Source organism: Amblyomma mixtum, chromosome 8 (assembly GCF_055824585.1).
Source record: "Amblyomma mixtum isolate Tamu chromosome 8, ASM5582458v1, whole genome shotgun sequence".
NCBI classification, from domain to species: Eukaryota; Metazoa; Arthropoda; class Arachnida; order Ixodida; family Ixodidae; genus Amblyomma; species Amblyomma mixtum.
The window spans coordinates 42,518,865-42,539,451 of record NC_143019.1 but is presented as its reverse complement, the minus strand read 5'-3'; the positions used below and the strand labels follow the sequence as shown (position 1 = coordinate 42,539,451).

At 45.8% G+C, this 20,587-nt stretch overlaps 1 protein-coding gene across 1 annotated transcript; it reads left to right on the top strand.

Annotated features, from left to right (window-relative positions):
- Window positions 1-9,103: 9,103 nt before the first annotated feature.
- LOC149332251 (endothelin-converting enzyme homolog) lies at window positions 9,104-11,614 on the top strand. Its single transcript, XM_089557494.1, has one exon. It carries the CDS (start codon window positions 9,104-9,106, stop codon window positions 11,612-11,614), a length of 2,511 nt encoding a protein of 836 aa, XP_089413620.1.
- The last annotated feature ends 8,973 nt before the right edge of the window (window positions 11,615-20,587 follow it).

Sequence of the window (20,587 nt, the reverse complement as noted above, 5' to 3'; positions counted from 1 at the left end):
AGGGAACTGGCAGTAGTGTTTGTGGGGGCTGGTTACCCTTGTATCCTCGGAGTATGTGTACCTCAGTGGCGAACACTCCATGGTCACATTTAGGACAGACGGGGTCGTATTCCTCACCAGTGATGAGATTATGAATCTAAAATGACTGAGAATGGAATTGGTCTGCAACCTGCGAAGCATGGTGGCTTGCGCTCGGTTGAGGTCGGGGTAAATCGCGCCTTCTGAGTGCACTGCGGAGTGCCACAGTCTCCTGTCTATCTTACTCCGCGATGACGGCAAAGCGGCCTTTAAGTGGAGGCGAAACTCGTGTACGCTTGATGGATGAACAAAGAGCACTCAGCGGCGGAGCGGAACGTAGTCAAACAAGAAAACAAGGAGAAAAAAAGTGGCTGGGGTTTAACGTAGTTAAATGAAGCGCACGTGCGAAAGCAGGGGACGCTAGAGCTCCGCCTCAAGAGCTTTAGTGGACTAACGCCCATATGTGCAGAATTGATCATTCTCTACTTAACATTTATTACTAGGGCCCGGAAATCGAAGCATTTGCCTAAAAATGCCTATAAATGCCTAAACGAGGGATTTTTGCCCTTGCCTGCCTTTTTGTCACTTTTTAGGAAATTCTACCTATTTAACCACAATTTTTGCCTATAAATGCCTAAATCCGGCACTTCGGTCCTCGGTGACGTTTTTCAATTTTGAGACATCTGTCTATGTATGGTGAAAGGCACGCGCCGATGCACGCACAAAAGGCGCGGGTCTCGCCGAACGTTTTTCTCGAATTGTAAGTTGAACATAGTGTAACGAAGTGTTTATCTCGAAGTGTAGCAAGAGGCGAGTTTGGAAAGAGACCTGAGATACATTAGTGCAATCTTCTCAACATTGACGGAAAGAATGACTAAGTTGGAAAAGGCTGGACTCTCAATAGATGAATCGCTGAAGGAAGTGGCAGAAGTACCGTAGCACATCGTGGAATGGAAGAAAAGGGTGCCACTGCTTCTACGATGATGCAACAATTGGTAGAAAAAAATAGATGCCTGGAAACAATTTCCCAAATCAGAGTCTTTCTACGCGGAGACGATACGGGCACATCACCTGAAGGCCTAAGCCTTTATCAACTCTCACGTTTTAGGTTCGCGCCACTAAGTTCATGCGATGTCCAAAGAAGCCTTTTAAGGTACAAAACTATGCTTAGCGAAAACCGAAGGCGCTTCACGCTCGAAAACCTGACAATGTGCTTTATTGCTTCAGTTGAGGACTCCGTACGCTCCATGCTTGACTTATAATCTTGTACTTCTGAATAAAGAGTATTATTGAAAGCGCCTATTTTTGCTTTATAGAGCCTATTTCATTGTTTTGTTAGAGCCTAGATGCCTGCCTATTTCGGGGTTCTTTAGTGCCTAAATTTCCGGGCCCTATTTATTACTTAACTACTTACCATTTTATACTTAACTAGATAACTCCATGAGCCTCATTTTTAAGCAATCTGCGACTATAGGAGACACCAAAAAATTTGCAAATGAGCGTTTAGTAATTTTTTTTTTCTCAGCCCACAGCATGGCTTTGCTTCATCTGTGTCGCTGCTAGAGCGCCTTAAGCGCACTTAATCATGCAGTAATGAACCATGAGCCGGACGCTGCCCCTATAAATACGAGCCCGAGCCCTACCCTGGCCCACAGCTTCAAGCCTGGGCCCGGCCCAGGCCCGGCGTAACAGCGCATTTTCAGGAGCGGGCCGGGAATTCTGGTCCAGCGCAAGTAGTTGATATGATGGCCGCCCAGCCTTTGCGAAAGCAATAGACTCGAAAGAAGTTCATACTATTTTTCGTTTTGTCTTGAATAAGACCAATCTGGGAATGTTTTTTTTTCGCCTAATTTTTAATTGATGAGCCAAACTGCGTGCCCAATAAATCAATAAGTAAGCGGCAAGAAGTAGTTTGCTTTCGGGGTCACTGGGAGATGTTACGAAGAGAGATTGTGGTTGGTTACAGGAAGCATCCAAACGACTCCTGCTCTTGCTGTGCTTACGCTGCCCCAGTGCACAGACAATAGGCGTAAACTAGCACCCACCCCGGCCGGCAACGGTGTCTCAGAAGAGCCCGCGGCTAGTTAGTCGCAAGATTTTGAGTCTAATTCATCTAGACTGCTCGTTAATGCGGGATTTCTTTATTTTTAACGCGGGCCAAGAAGCCGTTTAAGACGCTTTGAAGCTTTACGGGTACTAACCGGGTACTAACCGGCATGTTTGCGTACATTTTTTGCAACAAAGACCAATAAATACATGAATGAATGAATGAATGAATGATTAATCGGCTCCACGAGAGTTCCTAGCAGCTCATCTCTTGCTCCTGACAAGACACGCACAGCGATGCAACAAGAAACCGCGCACTGTTATCAAAGCTACTGCCGGTGTCACCCGATCAGCGATGAAATTTCTCACACCCTTTGTGACATTAAAGAGAGCCTGACAAGCAAGAGTCTGCGCTAATCATCAATCCTTGCTAACTAGATGGCAACCAAGGCGACAGCCAATCACGAAACGGTACCGCGTTGCAACGGCTTTCCGAATTAGTAACACTGATTGCACGACGCTAGCCTCAGCTATTTCAGCGCTGCTCGGATGTTTGGTGGAATCTGGAATGAGATTCTTGAGCACCGGCCGGCTTCGCGCTTCTGCACCCACGATCGCCGACCGAGAAATCTTGTCCGCGTAGTAATTAAAAACGCTCTCAGGCTCAACTTGAGACGAAGGGAAGGTGTGGCGAGAAGTTTAACAAGGAAGAAATGGGATCTGAGCTGTATCACCTAATTAATTCGCAGGGTGAAAGCGTCTGGAATGCACACATTCTTGTTCTTGTTTACAGAAGCGAAAAGGCGCGAATGTGGTCGGGCGTCTAGTTGGGAGTCGAAAAGTTAAGAGGGAAATTTTAGGCCCTCAGAGTTATTGGGACAGGAAGGGGCAACATTTATTTCTCTTGGAGGACCGACAAACAAGGAAGGGAAAAAGGAACAGGTTGAGGGTTCGGCTGTAGTGCATGTCCAACAATTTAGGGCAAAAATTTAAAAAACTAGAAAATTGTACGATACTTTTACTGAAATATTGAAGGTAATAATCCACTGTTCTTATATGTAGCAAAATATTTCTTTTAAAGTGTTTCCATCGGTCGCATCGAAAAGTTAATACTTCTATAGAAAATCAATCTGGAAAGCTTTTGACAATAGCTGAACGTTCATTGGAAAAAAAATTGAAGACTGCCGTCGGGTGACCTGCGGATCTATAGTGAAATCTTAAATTATATGACAAAAGAGCGTTCATGAAAGGTTTCCCGCTCAAAACTGTTTTTGTCTAGAATTATTCGGTATGGCTTTGCCCATATACTAGTGTTTCAGGGAAGCCGGCAACTTTTTTTTTTTTTTTTTTGAGACAGGGTCTTTGGGGAAAAGAGAAATTTTTAAGGTATAGTGACATCAGTGTTGGCGGACGTCAAGAACAGGCGAATCACTAATACTGGTAAAGTGCTTAACTAAATTCTAACAGTCAACTTTGTAATCCTTACCAATAGGCACCTGACTGCAATTAGAGAATTGTAGCCGGCCGTTAGTAATAGCCGTATCAGTTTCTAGAATTTCGAAAACGCGATTAATAGTGATTTAGAGCGCAAAACGGGAATACATAATTTTTAGGAATTTTTTTACAGAGCACATGTTTTGCACTAGTTTGCCAAATTCAAAGGGCTGTCACAGGACAGTAAAATTTTTTTTTCAGACATATGACCGGACCGTGCTTTTTGCAGTTCAATAAAAGGCCTCAAGTTTTATGTAAGAAATCAAATGGTAGAGCACTAACTCTGGTTCGTTTGACATGGAATGAGACATATTTTATCATATTAAAAAAAACAACAGTGCCGTTGAAGCCTACTATTCCAAGTGTTCTAGGGAAGCCCGCCACTAATTTTTAAAAATTGTTTTTTTTTTAGGTAAAGAGAAACTTTTAGCAGCATAGCAATGCCAGTATGGCGGACACCAGAAAAGAGGTGAACCATATTAACTAGTAAATGATAAATTAAATTCCAATAGGTCACTTTTCAACTAATACCAACTGGCGCTTAGTTGCAATGAGAACACTTGTAGCTGGAGGTTAGTAATAGCCACGTTAGTTTTTAGAATTTTTAAAACGCGATTATCTCCGCCTCTGTGGCTCAACAAATTGTCATTTCTGGCATAATTTGAAAATCTTGCACCTGCGGTGAGCACCGCGCCGTAGGCGGGCAGAGCAGGTCATGTGGCATGGGCGCTATGAAGCCATATGCGCAGGTAGGTGTCACTCTGCGCGCACTCCAGGCGCGCGTTTTTCGAATCGAGTTTCAAATTGCTGGAATATGTTGATCTACAGCCGTGAAGGTTATTTCGTTTCTGGAATTCTAAAAGTTAATATAGCTACTACATAACAGCCAATTACAAATATCTAATTTTTTTTTTTTTTTTTCAAAGAGGGCTTATTTGTGTTGCGTTGTGTTTAATGGCACATAGGCAGCAAAGGCCATCATGCGCCAAGCATATGGTATAGAAAAGTTTCAGCGGAAATTTATAAAGAAGTGAAAAGCGATCGGTGGTGTGGAGGGCCTAAAATGTTACTCATTACTGCCTAGTGATTATGAAGGAAGGACATTTTAAAAGAGGCCACTAGAAAAAGCTTTGAAAAGCGTGGGATAACCTAGTGACCATCCTTGTCTGGGCAAGGATCTCGAGGCTCCTAGACGATGAAATAATGACCTTAGCTTTTTTAACCACCAGAATTCAGCTAATCACTTTACTAGTTAACAATGTTCGCCTATTTTATGGTGTCCGCCAGAACGGCTATTGCTATGCAGCAAAAAGTGCCTCTTTACCTAAAAAAACTAGCTTTAAAAAATAGTGGCGGGTTTCCCTGAAAAACCTGGTTTAGCTTGGTTTTGTACTAATATTTACATTTATAATTCAAGCGATTTGATAAGGTTCCAGAAATGCTCCCTTCAGAGACACCAGCACGCTTTGCAGAAGGTAGATTTTCATCCACAACGACGCTATGCTTACGACGTTAGAAATTAGGTTATGATGATTTGTGGTACGACTGGGACCCTCTTTAGCTCTTTTCAAGCTGAGTGAAGTGAGTTACGTGGTCGAGTGCCTTGGAGTACTCGATATACCCGGTGTTTAGAGAAGCCAACCACTAAGTTTTACAAATAGGCTTGTTGAGGTATAATGCTTGCTTCTGTGGCACAGTAATACCGGAGTGGACAGACGTCAGAAAAAATGATGGATCCCGTTAACCACTAAGATGGCTAACTAACTTTTCAAAATTTTTAACTATTACAGAGAGGTGCCCGGTTCCAGTTAGATGCTTGTAGCTGGCCATTAATAATAACCGTAGCGGCTTTTAGAATTTCGAGAGCGCGATCACCCTTGGCGCTATGACTCAACATATTTCGACAATTTCAAGCGCGATTCGAAACATGCGCACGCAGCGACTCTAACTTGTGCACGTCACTTTGTGACACACGACTTTCTCTGCCCAACTTGGGCTACCGTAACCAATATTGCAGCGCCCTTGGTGATCGGCCCTCCGGTACTCGGTACTGTATATGCGTGTCGTACTCAAGACATGATAAACAGAAAGTTATACACGAAGAGTCTCGCGATTAATCCCGTTCGGAGCTTTTGGAGAAGTCAACGCATATTCCTTTATTGACTGTTTCATTTACTAAATTACCAATAATCATTCCGTTTTGATTCAAATAGCAATTTCAGTAAGAAACTCTGGTTTAAATGCTTGTTGTTCAGTTTTCACGTTAAATCAATCGAGAAAATTATAAAAACGCAAATGTACTAGTTTTCTCAGGCCCTTGCAAAAAAAAAAAAATGGCAACACAGGCACATGCCTAAACGATCTATTTTCTTTTTTCTGAGAATCAATTCTTTTCCATATGAGAGTTGGAGGGGAGTACTTGGTTCTTTCATGAGAACAGCATGTAAATTTAATGTGCGTATCATATTCCAAAGATCTGTCTGCAGTTTGTTTCAAATGCAGGGGAGGACACAGAAATTCAAGATACATGGAATATTTCCAGGTGCATTCAAAAGCAATAGTTCCCTTACTCTTATACATGGCACGGCGACATTTTTTAAACCATAGCTTCTTGCTTTGGTTAAGCGGATATTCTTTGCTATTACGAACAAAATAACGCTGATAGAGCATGGAATGCATTTTCAACCCAGCATCAGCGCATTTCGTGATTTGACGAAGTGCAGATTGTGCTTTTTTAATTCAGCGTCCTGTCTCAGCCTGTGACCTTATTGGTTTTGAGCATACCTGTAGCCTTAAGGCTCCATGGGTGATTAATGAGCGTAATGCTATGCGAAAAAAATGCATCTACACTCCATTACTTTATATTCGATTCGAAGCCAACAATGCCTACTGGAGTCGCTTTCAAAAAATCGCCATTCGCAAACTCCTACCTTTGCTACCTACTCTCCAGCTGCCAAGATAGGTTTGTTAGAAACGATGTATATCAGCATGGCAATCTACCTCGAAGCAACCTACAGGCGCAGAAATGGTGGCACCATCTATGCACAGTGAGACGTCATAAAAGCGGGCCGTAGGGGTTTTTCTTCCTCTCCTTCCTCCCTGAAGCGGGCGAAGCATGGAGGAAGGAAGTCTTTCCTTCCCCTATGGGTCGAAGCGAGTAAATAAAACGAAAAAATAGACACATTGACAGGCGCTCTATAGGTAAAAGAACAGTAGCGCCATCTCTGAAGTGTGTTGCACACTATGCGATGCCTTTGTGCAGTGTAATCCCACTGAGGGGCGCGCCATGGGCTGAACTAGGGTTGCGCGGGAAATCCGCCCCCTCAAACCTTACTGCCAGCTCCCTCCGAAGAGGGATGGAACCAACTCCTCAGAAGGCCAGACAAGAGGATCCAACTGGCCATCGTTTCGTGGGCCCAGGAAGTCGCCCCCACCTGGGGGCCACACCAAGCCCATCTGCCCTAAATCCCGCCATTCTATGGCAATAAAGTTGTTTCTCTCTCGCTCTCCAGAGCAGTCTAGAACACTGTGCAGCAAGGAGGCTGCGGGAGATTCGCGAGGCTCGATTAGAGACGCTCTTGGAAGAACATCGCTACTTTCCGTTGACCTCATGCGTTGACTACGAACCTAAACTCGGCAGAATATAGAAGTATTGTCACATAACTTGGCGTACATGGATATTAAAAATTATGCCGCTGAAGCTTACATGAACGAAAAGAATGGTATCTGGAAAGCAGTTTCGTAGTATTCTGCAGATTACGCTGGCTTAACACGCATCACCATGCAGTTATGCTTACTCTATCGGTAAACCTGCGCATTCAGGTCATGCATGCGAACGGACAACGCCTCAGCGCAGCTGTTATCAAGCTGTCTTTGGCCATCAGCTGCCACTGTAAGCAGCGCCTATTCAAGGATGTATTCACTGGGAAAGTCTCGGCTGATATTGTACTTGCGTCCTGCAGTGATATGAGGGGAAATATTCCTACAATCTCCGCGTCGAATGATCTGGACAGATCGTCTGCCATGTACCAGCCCAAGAAGCACAGCCTTGGGTGGTCCGCCTATTCTGGCAGCCCCAATGGCCTGCGCCGCAGCTTGGGCCAATTCAAAATTTAACAGAAATGCTTACCAGAGAAAAAAAGAGGATGTATGGTCCTTTGCGATTCGTTGGTGCCCTGCCATGAGATGTGCCTGATAAGCATAACCCTGGCATCTCTATGAATCCATGACGAGAACATGGCTTGCCGTTTCAGGAAGACAAAAACCGCGCGAAACCGAAAAAGGTATACGGAGGCTTTCATAATTAGCGCAATGTTTTTCCACCTGTTCACAGGAATAAACGCGTGCTACTGGGCCTACGTAGTTCCCGACTTTTGGCCCTTTTGAGAATGTGTAGTCAGGAGCTTGCTGAACATCGGATTTTATGCAAGCGCGTCGTCTTCGTCGAAACTACTGGAATACTCGCTGTCTTCTAGGTCCCATAGAAGCATTCACGGGGCTCTTAGTATCATTAGGTGTTTCCGCCTCGACGTGTTGTCTACAACACAACAAACGACGCGACTTTAAAGCGTTAACCGCGAAGAAGGATCTCCGAAATCAGCTTCACGGTGCCCTCGACGAAACGAGGGAAACACATGCATCACGTGATGACGTCATGGTGGAAGCGTCCGGCCAAGATGGAAGTCGGAGGGCGCGTCTTGACGCGACTTGAACGGGAGCCAAGCGCTCGGAAAAAGCCAGCCGAACATGAGCAGGACGCCCATTTGCAAAGACGAATGTGTGCGGTAGGAGTGTTACTTACAGAGGAAACCCGAACGACCTGCCGGATGAGCTGCTAGTTTTCAGCAAATGCGTCTTTTGTTGAGCGTGACGAATATTTTCTGGCATACTTAATTTTCTCTCAGATATATTTTGTTACTGAGATTTATTCCTGTGTTTTTTTTTTCGGTTTAATTCGAAAATCAATGTTTCGACAGACAGCTAAGGTAACTGACTTGAACACGCGCAGTGAAGAAATGAGAAATAAAGATGAAGTCCCACCTATTTACAGAAGAAGAAGAAGACTGAGACTAAATACGCTTTTTTCCCGCTTTTATTAATTTTTTTTCCCCTTGGCATTCACCACCGTACCTTGGCCAATCCCCCCGCGTGGGTATGTGCCATTTTTGTATGGTGAAGAAGAAGAAGAAGAATAGCAGTGGGCTGGCGCAGCTCCTTCGAGCAATCTTCGAAAAAGGCACGGCTGGGGCTTTTGAGAGGGCGGGGCAGTACAGGAGGACGTCAACGACGGACCACGTGTCGGCGTATTCCCACTTTCAAGGTCTGCTTTCGTTACTCCAACGGCTGTCCTCCGAAAGCCGTCCTTGTTCACTCCGGCGCGCCAACGAGACCGGCTGCTGCGATGGCGAAACCAACGGGCCCTCGGATCTCGACACCTCGAGGCGATCGCGGAAGAACGCGTTCAATCACTACCTTCTTCAAGCCACCGCGACTTCGGCCTTCTCCCGCGGCCCTGTCGGTCACGGAAGAGCCTTTTTCGGCATCGATGTCATCGCTTTACTCGAAAGAATGGACACCCCTGCTTCCTTCGAAGAGGCGACCACGGCCGCTTGCCCCGCTGGACCATCAATCAGTGCTGCTGGCCCCGCTGAAGACGCTGAGTCGAGAACCTAAGCCGCGCAAAGTACCACCACACGACAAGCATCCCAATAAGGGGGCAGGGGAAATAGCAGTACCATTCTCTACCCCGTCAACAACGAAGCCTCCCGTAAAAGAAACCTACTCACAGCGACTGCTATCACCAACGCCAGCTGATGTTCGCATCGACTTTGAAGATCAACGTAAGTTCCTGGTGGGATATGATTCAGAAAACGCGTACCTGGGACTGAGACGTCCTGACGTGCCTGCTAACACGCCCGTAGGAATGGCAGCGATGGGCAGGCGAATTTCTTGGCGGCAGCGCATGGTGCTGGTCAGCGTGTACTACGTTAAGCTATTTGGAGTAGCCACGGTGTACTGCATGCTCCTCATACTGACGAGAGCGGTCGCAGACTCAAGCTTTCCGTACTGTGAGCACCCGATCAAATGTTTCGAGCTGTCCCGAGAGCTGAAGGCGAGTATGAATCCAGACGCGGACCCTTGCAAGAATATGTACGAGTACGTATGCGGCCGATGGACCGAGCAGTACCCTAGACGGAGGCACCAATTCGGCCTTCTCAACGAGAGACTTCGCTTCGCACTTTTTCGAGCTGTCGAAGGCTTACGAGACTCGAGCACTGCTTCGAACAAGGCTGGTCGGGCCTTAGTTTCTTGCATGGGTGTATGGCAGAGTGAAGACGTCGAAAACATCGGTGCCATCAGTGACCTCCTCAACCGCCGTGGTCTCATCTGGCCGGCGACACAGAACGTGCCAGTGAAGGACGTTTTTCGTCAACTCGTAGCCTTCACGTTAAAGGACGTTATCGGCGTCTTCTTCAAACTTAAACTTTTCACGTATTTGAGGACAGAAGACAGGCACGTGTTTGAGATCAGGCACCCAGAGCTGGTAATGAGACCCATGTTGGATCCTGAGGAATTGCAAACCTGCATCCGTACTTACAATAGTAGTGTCGACGTCAAGGGGCTCGCGATGCAAATAATAAATTTAGAGCTAGACTACTCTACGAGTGTGACTTTGAACTCGGCGTACGATTTCTCTCCTAAGTACTACAAGTTTGGTGATCTCGACGCTTTGTACAACTCGTCGTTCATCCTTTCTAAGTGGTGGGTGCATGCAATCAACGAAAACCTGCCCAAGGACGCCGCAGTGGATTCGGAGAGTGTGTTCCTTTTGTACGACGATTTCGCTTTGTCTTCGGCCGTGGATATCTTATCGGCGTACGCTGGCAAAACGATGAACTTGCAGAACTTCATCGGCTGGAAGATAATTCGGCACCTGTCATACGGCGCGTCGAGCCGACTGTCCAAGTGCGACTTTGCAGGAGGAGAAGATGACTGGGCCTACACTTTCATGTTGTCCCTAAAGCACTGCCTGAGCTACGTCAACGATGTGCTCCCCTACGGCCTCCTGAACCTGCAGCTGTCCGGCGTCCTCACAGACCTCGCTATTTCTTACGCCCGAAACTTGACGAAGGATCTGAGGCGCGCCATTGAAATGTCCTACAACTTTTCGTGGCTCGACGAAACATCGGCCCGTGGTGCAGTGCGCCGGCTCCAAGCTATTCACGCCATCGTAGGCGCACCCACGAAGCTCCTTGCTGGACCTGAGCTGGACGCTTACTACAGACACGTCCCGAGCGTCTACAAGAGCAACTTCTTGCAGTGGCTTCTTGACTCCTACCGGGCCGTGGCGGAGCGTAGGATTCGTTTGGTTTACGCCCCCGACCACCCCGATCACCATTCCGTGAGCCGGGACGACTGGGAGCTGACGGACATATCCCCGAATGCCTTCTACCTGCCGACGTACCACATCATCTACGTGCCCGGATCCATCATCATGCCGCCTTTCCTGGAAGCCTCGGCACCCGATGCCTTCAACTACGGAAGCATCGGCAAAGTGATCGGCCACGAGTTGACGCACGCCTTCGACCCGAAGTACATCGACGTCAACTACGCTCGGGAACCAGACGTCTTTTACACTCCACAGTTCAAGGAGAAGTTCCTGGAAAAGATACAATGCCTCATTCTACAGGCGAACGCCATCACCGAGAAACCGTTGGTCGGTGAACAGACCATTACGGAGTCATTGGCTGACAACGCCGGGACCCAAGTGGCCTACCTGGCATACTCCACGCTTGCCGACGGCAACCAACAAGCTGGCGTCGCTGGGTTGACGTTGGAGCAAAGTTTTTTTGCCGCAACTTGCTTTCCTTTTTGTGGCGCTGACGCCGAGACGTACGTCAAGGGAAGCACGTACTTGCCCTTAAGTCTTCGCTGTAATCAGCCCTTGATGAATATGGTTCAGTTCGCGGACGCCTTCTCGTGCCCAGTGGGAGCACCCATGCGTCCGCCGATACGCTGTGACGTTCACTCACAGAGAACCGTGGGCAGGCGTTGAGCTGCATTAGCGAGACCGTTCGCGGAGAGGGCGTGTGTCGTGTGTCTTTTATTTTCTACAAATATTCTCGATGTTTTACCATGTGTTATATTGTGAAAAGTAGCTAATATGAACTGTGCTCTTATTTTTCATGTCTGACTCTCCGGAACTGCGCTTCTGATTTCTCATTGCTGTTTATGATTTTATCTTGGTCGCTTGAGATGTGCCGAATTACCACTGTTCGTTAATCACGCACATCGTTTCTTTTATGCTTTGACTGCATCTTTGTGCTTACCATTTCTGTTGATCACATGACCTTCCTGGAATTACCTCCCTGATATTGATGGTATTGTTATTCTCGTTCCTCAGAGGTGTTAGGTTGCTGGCCAGTTCATTATCTCCGGTTCATAGTATTGACGCCTGCACGCTTAAAGCACGTATACCACCGATTTCGGAAGCTATGCATTTATGTTTGTGTAAATGTTTGACACGATGCTACTGCTTCTAGAGACTACAGAGTACTTGTAACGATTCATCGCAGTTTTATTTTACATAGGTTTTCAGTGCCGTTCGACCACACAGCGCGCACAGCGTCTTCAAACCGCAATGAACTTGTTCGCTTTGTTTGAAGTGTTGCTTAACTGTTGCATTATGGCCTTTAGGCGATCTTAGTACGTCAGTGCTGGCTCGCGTGTTATTTATGGGTACAGTTTGACCTCTCTTCTTTCCTGCTGGCATTAGTGATTCTTTCAGCAAAATATGAAGGTATAGTTCGTTATTCCCTGCTTCGCTGAAGGAATGGCTATTGTTTTACTGCAATTCAAACGTGGCGTGTTTTTGAAGCTTTGAATGACATGTTTTTTTCTTGCGTCGTGGCACTTACGCTAGTACAATGTGTACAATGGCGCGCACAGAAAAAGTAAAAGAGAAGCATACGTACCAACTGGACGCGTTTCCGTTGCATCTTTTGTAGCCTTTGCTCCTCGTAGCTCGTTCTTCCGTTGTAGCGCCGTCGGCTAGAGCATCCGCTGCGGCGTTTACAGCGCGCATTGTAAGGAAGACGAAAGACGCACCGCCAGCCGCGCTTGATCCTCGCTGGTCACCAGCGCACGAGTCGCTCGTTGGAGCTGCCCGTATCCACTCGTAGTTCTTGCCAGATCTGCCTTAGGTGCTCGATGTATGCCATCACGCTCGGTATGAGCTAAACAGCGCATGCGCATGGCCACGCGCTCTGAAAAGTTGTACAGTGACGCCGATCATGACGTGCTTCCGAGTTATCGAAAAAAAGTTTGGCTGTTCAAGCATGCGCGCTGGAACCCCTCGGCCCCTCTTATCTGATTGACATTGCTGTCATTTTTTTCTTGTTCGTTTTGTTTTCGCTGAAGAAACTGCAAGACGATACAGCGTTTTTGCCGCCGCCCAGACACGGCGTGCGAAACTTATCAAGGAATGAGCGCTTCTTTCGTGCAAGAAGGGCTATGCGATTGCTTCAGACATGATTTCAGCAGTATTGGGCACTCGGGACATGCTGCGAGCTAACAAACGTATTGTTGTTTATTCTGCTCACTACAAGCAGCCATTGTCACGCATATTAGTCTGCGGCGCTTCAGTCCAGCATTCTCCGTTCAGTAACATGATGAAGCACAAATTGGCATACTAAATATTACCGACTGTGTGAATCGAGACGGGCCAGAGCATGAAGTTTGGGTGTCAATCGACGGCGACCGTTATCATTTTCGAAACTGATATCACAACAAGACTAAGCGAGGATGAAGGTGAAAGCAAACAAGTGGAGATGATGCGTGCTTGCAAGAACAGCTACACTCGGTCCAGATAACTCGGAAACACGGCACGTTCGGCGCCACTGTAGACACACTGGACGGTGCAGATCGTCCGGCCACGCGTTCGCGCGGTGTAGTTCATACTGAGGGCGGTAGTATGTGTGGTGTCTTTACCAATTTTATAATCAATAAATCCCATCTTCAATCATCATAACGTTTTTACTGCCTTAGCTCGTACGGCAGTGTTACAACTCTCCTAATAGCTATCGCTGAATGTCGTGCTAGGGAGCTGGAGTAACCGATGGTCAGTTTTGCCACCGCTTGCTTTCGTTGGTTTCGCGATCGTGATCTGACGAGAGAGCCGGCTCTCACCTTACTGCTGACATTATGACGCTGTTCGCACTCGTCACTTGTCGAGAAGACACTTCCTTTCTTCCTTCGTTGCTAAAGCGCCTTTCGGTATTTCGCTGAGCAGGAGCGCGATGCAGTGAAGCTTGAATGTCTGCAGATAGGGAACGGCTCCTTACAGGCTATCTTAGATATGATATGATATGATATGATATGATATGATATGATATGATATGATATGATATGATATGATATGATATGATATGATATGATATGATATGTTTATTTGAGTGTGCCTCAACAGCATTTTATTTTAGCCGGAGATCTAAATATAGATATAATGCAAGAGTCAAAGAGGGTAGTCAGAGACTATCTTGATCTACTGGCAGAGTTTGGCTTAGCTAACCTTATTAATAAATGTACTAGAGAGGAATTTTTAGGTTCCAAGATAACGACATCGTGCATCGACCATATAGTTGTTCGCATGGCAGACAAACACTGCTCTTCAGGAGTAATTAAGCTGAAACTCGCAGATCACTACTTTGTGGCACTAGTAACCATGACAGAAACTTCCAACTACGAAGGTAGTGCGAACATAAGACCTATAGCTAGGAAAATTTTAGACGACAGGAGTGTAGACAATGCAATTCAGCAAACAAACTGGGATGCGATGTTATCTCTGGATCACATGACTTTGTATAATACATTTCTTGCAAAGTTGCACTTAATATACTCGACATCATACAAATCTGTCAAAATTAAACAACGAAAACCAGACAACCACTGGATAACGCAGGAAATTATGGAGTTGTGTTACTTAAAGGATAAAGCCTGGCAAAACTGTAGGAAGGACCCTGAAAACACTGCACTTAGACAGCAATTTCGCACATTGCGAAATCTTGTAACAGCCAAAACGCGACTGGCTAAAAGAAGATACCTATCCCAGCAGTTTGCACTGAACAAGAACGACGGAAAAAAGACATGGAAATTAGCAAACAGTTTAATGGGCCGGGTCAAACAGTCTACGATTGAGGAGACGATCGAAAAAAACTTTCCGAAGGAAGAAACACAGTCATTGTGTGAACTGTTTAACGACACATTCATTCATGCAACAGATAAGCTGCGCGTCGCTCATGGAACAAAACGTCTAGAATACAAGCCAATACTTACATGCGCACAAACAGCGTACCTTCCCGAGTTAACAGAGACTGAGTTGTGGAACATCATACGTAGAATGAAGATGTTCAAGCCGCCAGGTTTTGATAAGATCCGTGTGCGCGATCTGTACTGCAACTTTAACATATTAAACGGTGTGATCCTCAAAATACTAAACGGCATATTAGAAACCGGAATAATGCCCAGACAATTGAAAATATCGATAGTGAGGCCTGTGTATAAAAGCGGAAAAAGAAATGACTGCGCAAACTACAGACCGATTTCTATTATATCTGCTCTTGGGCATATTTTGGAAAAACACGTGGGATTAGTTATGCAGTCTTTTTGCGAGAAGTTTTCTTTAAATAACCCGGCACAATACGGCTTTACAAAGGACCGGAACACAACTACGCTCTTAGAAGAATTCTCGGATTACGTTAACACCGCCATTGAAAACAATCATCTTACATTAGCACTATTTTTAGACCTATCGAAAGCCTTTGACACTATTGATCACGCATTAATGTTGCAAAAGTTAGAAAACATGGGTTTCCGGGGACGATTTCATCAATTCTTTCAGGACTATTTCACAGACAGAGCACAGTGCGTTAGAATTGATGATAAATACAGTGAATTTAGGGCGATCAAATTTGGTGTTCCACAAGGAAGTACACTGGGCCCATTACTATTCAATATGTACGTCTCTGAACTCGGTTTTTTGAAATTAACGTCGAGAATCTTTCAGTATGCAGACGACACAGCACTAGCACTAGAATTCACTGATCTTCATTTTGCAAGCAAAAGCTTTCAGCAGGATATATGCAAGGTAATAGACTGGCTTGCTCAAAACTCAATTTATTTAAACCAGCAAAAAACGAAACTTCTCTGTTTTAGAAACCCGCACAAGCGAGTACTCCTAAATGAGTCACTTTTTTTACATGGCTCGCATTGTGATTCGTGCACATGTAATGTCATACCATTTGAACCTTCAGTAAAATATCTCGGAATAATATTTGATGAGCATATGGCATGGACTAATCATGTGCAGTATATATGTAACAGGCTTAGAGCCGTGTCCGCGATGATGTACAACCTCAGAGGTAAGACTTCGATGCACTTAAGGCGCGTCATATTCAAGGCACTAGCTGAATCTATTATAACCTACGGCATTACATTATATGGCACCTGCTCTGATCACAAAATGGGATCCATAAATCGCATAATTAAAAGAATTGTAAACAGTATAACTTATGGTACTATGCTGCAGGAGGTTGATAAGGAGGAAAAATACAGTATACTAGGTGTACTGGAAATGCGGGAACTATTTTATTACACAGTGCTCACACGTCATTACTTTACAAATGCTTTCAAAATACCCGTCAAGAAAAACGCTGCCTTAAGAAAGACAGAAGCTTATATTAAGCCGCGCTGCTTCACGCATTATGGGAAAAAGATACGGAGATATTACGTGCCACAGGTATTCAATACACTTGGTGAAGAATTTTACAATTTCAAAACAAAACGTAAAATGACTAAAGCAATAAGAAAATGGTGCATATCCTTGCAGATAAATCACTGATGGCCTCTTACATGTTATAATCTACTTTCCCTTTTGCTTCAGATTTTAGAGTTGTTTAGATATTTTTAGATTTGTTCAGTTGTTTAGATGGCTCATTTCAAGTTGTGATGACGTCTGTTCATGTTTGTTTTCGTTTTTCTCGAGTTGCATTCCTATTTGCTCAATATGCATACATAATTTTTGTATAATATGCATGCATTAGTGTTCTCAAATTTATTGTTTTGTGCATAATTTTTTGTACACATTCGGTGATTCACTGTACTGCCTGAACAACCAACAAGCACGCTGTGCTTAGGTTGGACGGGAAAACTCATGTACTAAATGAAAATGAATAAATTTGATTTGATTTGATTTGATTTGAGCCAAGTGGCCTAAACGAGCGCACACTAGGTCAGATACATCACAATCACCACCTCAAAACATTTAAAAGCAGGTGCGAAAACAACGGCGCAGAACGCTTGGAATTTTGGTTACCAGGCGTACAGGCGATGAAGTAGCGCTCCTGTAGAACGGTTGGTGGCGATCCGAGGTCAGGAACCTGGACGTAGACGTGATTTTGCTGGAGCTCGGTGTGCCAAAAGTTAGGAAAGCGCGGCAAGGGTCAACAAGATCGATTTATTGCCACTGAAGGACGCAACATGTCATACCCTCTCGCGGTTTCGGAAGCGGCACAAGAATTGGTCGCGTGTGCCTGCGCAGTGCACTTTCGATGAATTCTGTTTTACGAAGTTTGACTCCTTGGGGCGCTCTATAACCCAATCATAAGCTGAGCTCATGAGTTCAGAAATATATAGGGTGCGCTGAGGTGAGTATCAACGGTAATAAAGTGTACATGGCCCTCATGGTATTTGATAGCCATTTAATTCAGTAGCATCAGCGTTCACGACAAGAGCCAAATCGCCGCAGGCTGAGAGAGGTCACATGGTTGTGACGTCATTCCAAACTGGTCTGATGGCTTATCCTAATTTGACAAGAGAGGTGACGTGACCATGTGACTTCATCACAACCTGCCCACCATGGCCGGTGGCAGACTGTCCACTGGGTTTTGAGCAACCCGCCAGGAGGGGGGGGGGGATGCAGGATGGGGTATAGGCAGAATCTAGGCAATGGAGGTGAGTACTAGCGCTGGAGGGATATCTAAGCTGGTTGGCTGGTTTATGAGCTTTAACGTCCCAAAGCGACTCAGGCTATGAGGGACGCCGTAGTGAAGGGCTCCGAAAATTCCGACCCCCTTGGGTTATTTAAAGTGCACTGACATCGCACAGTACACGAGCCCCTAGAACTTCGCCTCCATCGAAATTCGACCGCCACGGCCAGGCTATTACATGATAGCCTGTTATTACGTGGTACGTAAAGAATCATTTGCACATAATATGCAAAAGCGACAGAATGGACCGATTTCACCAAGCCCACCGCGCACGCGTGCGTTTTCCGGAAACAGCTAAACACCATCTTTGTTGTAGCTCTTCGAGGTGGCGTATGCACGACAGCCTAGTTTATTTGGCGCTTTAATCGGCATTAGGCGCCCCAGCAGTAACTTTCCACCGTCTCACTTACTGAGTTCATATATATTAACCAGAGCAGTCACTAGATATTCCGGGGGTTGCGGTGCAAGTCGCACTAGATGATGCGCTGTGAAACGGTGCAGTAACTGCATGAGTGGGGTGGCGGTAGCGGCTCCGCAGCGCTTGTGACTCGAACGTTCGAGTTCGAAAACTTGCTGGTGATAAGGGAGTAATTACTTAATGCTTCCACTGAAGCGCATTCAGCTTCTACGAGAACTTCGCAGTCAAAAATTCTTCCTTGTACAAGGTTCGAACCCGGTACCACCGGTTCACCAGGTGACAATGAAAACGTGCTTGACTGCCAATTTCCCCAATTCTCCAGCAGAACATTTTTGTGCATATAGCGATCTAGTACGTGTTTCTACATCTCCGGACAACGTTTTCATTGTTTGTGTAGTGTGTCAACTGTGACGGGTTCCGCTACCGCCATGCGCCGACACTACGCTGCACCTGACGACGACGAAGTTGTTGTTGTTGTTCACCTCATAGAATGGCGCATACCCACACAGGGGGATCGGCCAAGAAGAGGGGTGCATAGAGAGTTTTTGAGGTTTTTTTCGTTTGTTTGGTTTTGTTTTCTAAGGAAAATAAATAAATTAAGTAATAAATAGAAATAGCAGAATGCTGGGGAAGAGAATCTTCAAGAGAAAGCAGACACTACGCTGCGCCTGACGACGACGAAGTTGCCCCGCTCTCTTGGTGCTTGGCATTCCGGAGCCCAAAAGCCATTACTTTCTACGCGTATTGCCCGACCGGCGTTACGAATGCTGTAAGAGCTTGGGGACTCGTCATCTAATGGTATCTGCCAATATCCCCTCAGCGTGTCAACAAGGGTGATGTAACGCGCCTTTGCAACCTGAAATAAAAGCTCCGATGGTATGTTCATGGGGAATGCGTCCGGCTCCGTAATACTGTTGAGCCTACGGTGTGTAGGCAACAACAACAACAACAGCAACAACAACGCCTGTCTACGCTGACAGATCATACACGGCGGTTCGGTCTCTTGAGGATTCCTAATAAACGCACCCCTACATTTGGAACATTATTTTGTCCTCTTGATTTTCGTGACATCTCGCTAGGTGTTCGGTGTCCCAGAGCATTTGCAGTATTTCATCACACTCCTTGTTTAAAAATAACCAAGCGCGTTCTATTTAATCAAAATAAACATGTAAATATAATGAAGTATTCGGTGGTTTACAGCCGAGAAAGCTCTGCAGCACGAGCGAGCTATGTCGTTCTCATAAAGAGAGCTGTAACAAACGCATATGTTCCGTGAGAAAGGGCAGAACAAATATTTTCAGTGCGGAACATCAGGATTGAATGGATTTGGATTAAGATGGAATGGATTGAATGGAAGTTTGACCTTTAAGACGATTTTTAGGCGTGTTGAAACAGCATTGATTTCTTTATTCATAAATTTTGCGTTCTGAACGCCTATCCTGCTTCGCGCTCTCGCTATTTTCTCAAAACTGGCCTGAACACGTTGACTGGTGTGTAGAATAGTTGTGTTTTTTTATTATTAGAAATAGCGAGTAGTACGTCAGTGATATTTCAGCATAAATGGCTCGTTGCCTAAAAGGCAATATTACGTTTGGTCAAAGACTGATCTCTACAAAATCTCAAGAATTATTCCACATTTCCACCCCTTTATACGGTACTTTCACATTCCACGAAATAGAAAAAAGCACTACGACTACTGGAACACCATGACGCATCACGAGTGCATACGCACACAGCCCCACGAATGCATCGCGGACTCCTGAAAAAAACTTCGCACAGTACTTTAACCATAACTTTGCATCGGGCAGAAATCGCTGTAAAAACGGCTTGACGAAGCAGTGCGCAGGTGAATCCGATCCTGTTCTTACCAGCAATCTAAGTGCCAGCCCCAGCAATCTCAGTGCCAGCCGCAAACCTTAACTCGCCTAAAACGCATTTGAGAGCTTGATTAGGGCAACAGGATTGTCATTTTCCGACTTACATTGATCAATAGTGGTAAACTGACTGGTAAACTTGCTGAACTGAGCTCTGTTCCTGTGTCTCCTACCTCGACATAACCAGCATCTAAGCTTCATTTCGAGAATTCACCTTAGGGGGAACAGCGCAACAAAGGCGGGACACACAGAAGACATGCGTGTGTCCCGTCTTTGTTGCGCTGTTCCACCTTAAAGGAATACTTTCCAACTCGCCCAAATTTCAGCTTTACTCTATGCGATCTTGAGAACTTTTCTGCTTCTCGATAAAACTAAAAAGTGACCAAAGTAGGCAATGGCTTAGTTATTCGTCGAGAGCCGGTGTCTGGGCGGCTGCGGCCGCAGCTACTACCTACATCCTTCGTTCTCGCAAAGCGCGGGCCTCTTAGCGCGAACACCGTCCAAGACGGCAACTCCGAAAGTTGAAGGCCCGTCCTCCACGCGTTGTGGCCGGCGCCGCTCGCGCTGCCACGTGGCCTTCCTCGCCAGCCGTTCCTTGGTCTTACTACGCCACCGACCTGCTTCTTGCTCAAAGCCGAGGGCACCACCCAAAGCACTGCGTCAAGGATGCTACTGCGCCATCCGCGTACAGA

What these genes read in the sequence shown, in the direction of transcription:
- LOC149332251 (XM_089557494.1), top strand. Translation starts at nt 9,104, where the DNA reads ATGTCATCGCTTTACTCGAAAGAATGGACACCCCTGCTTCCTTCGAAG.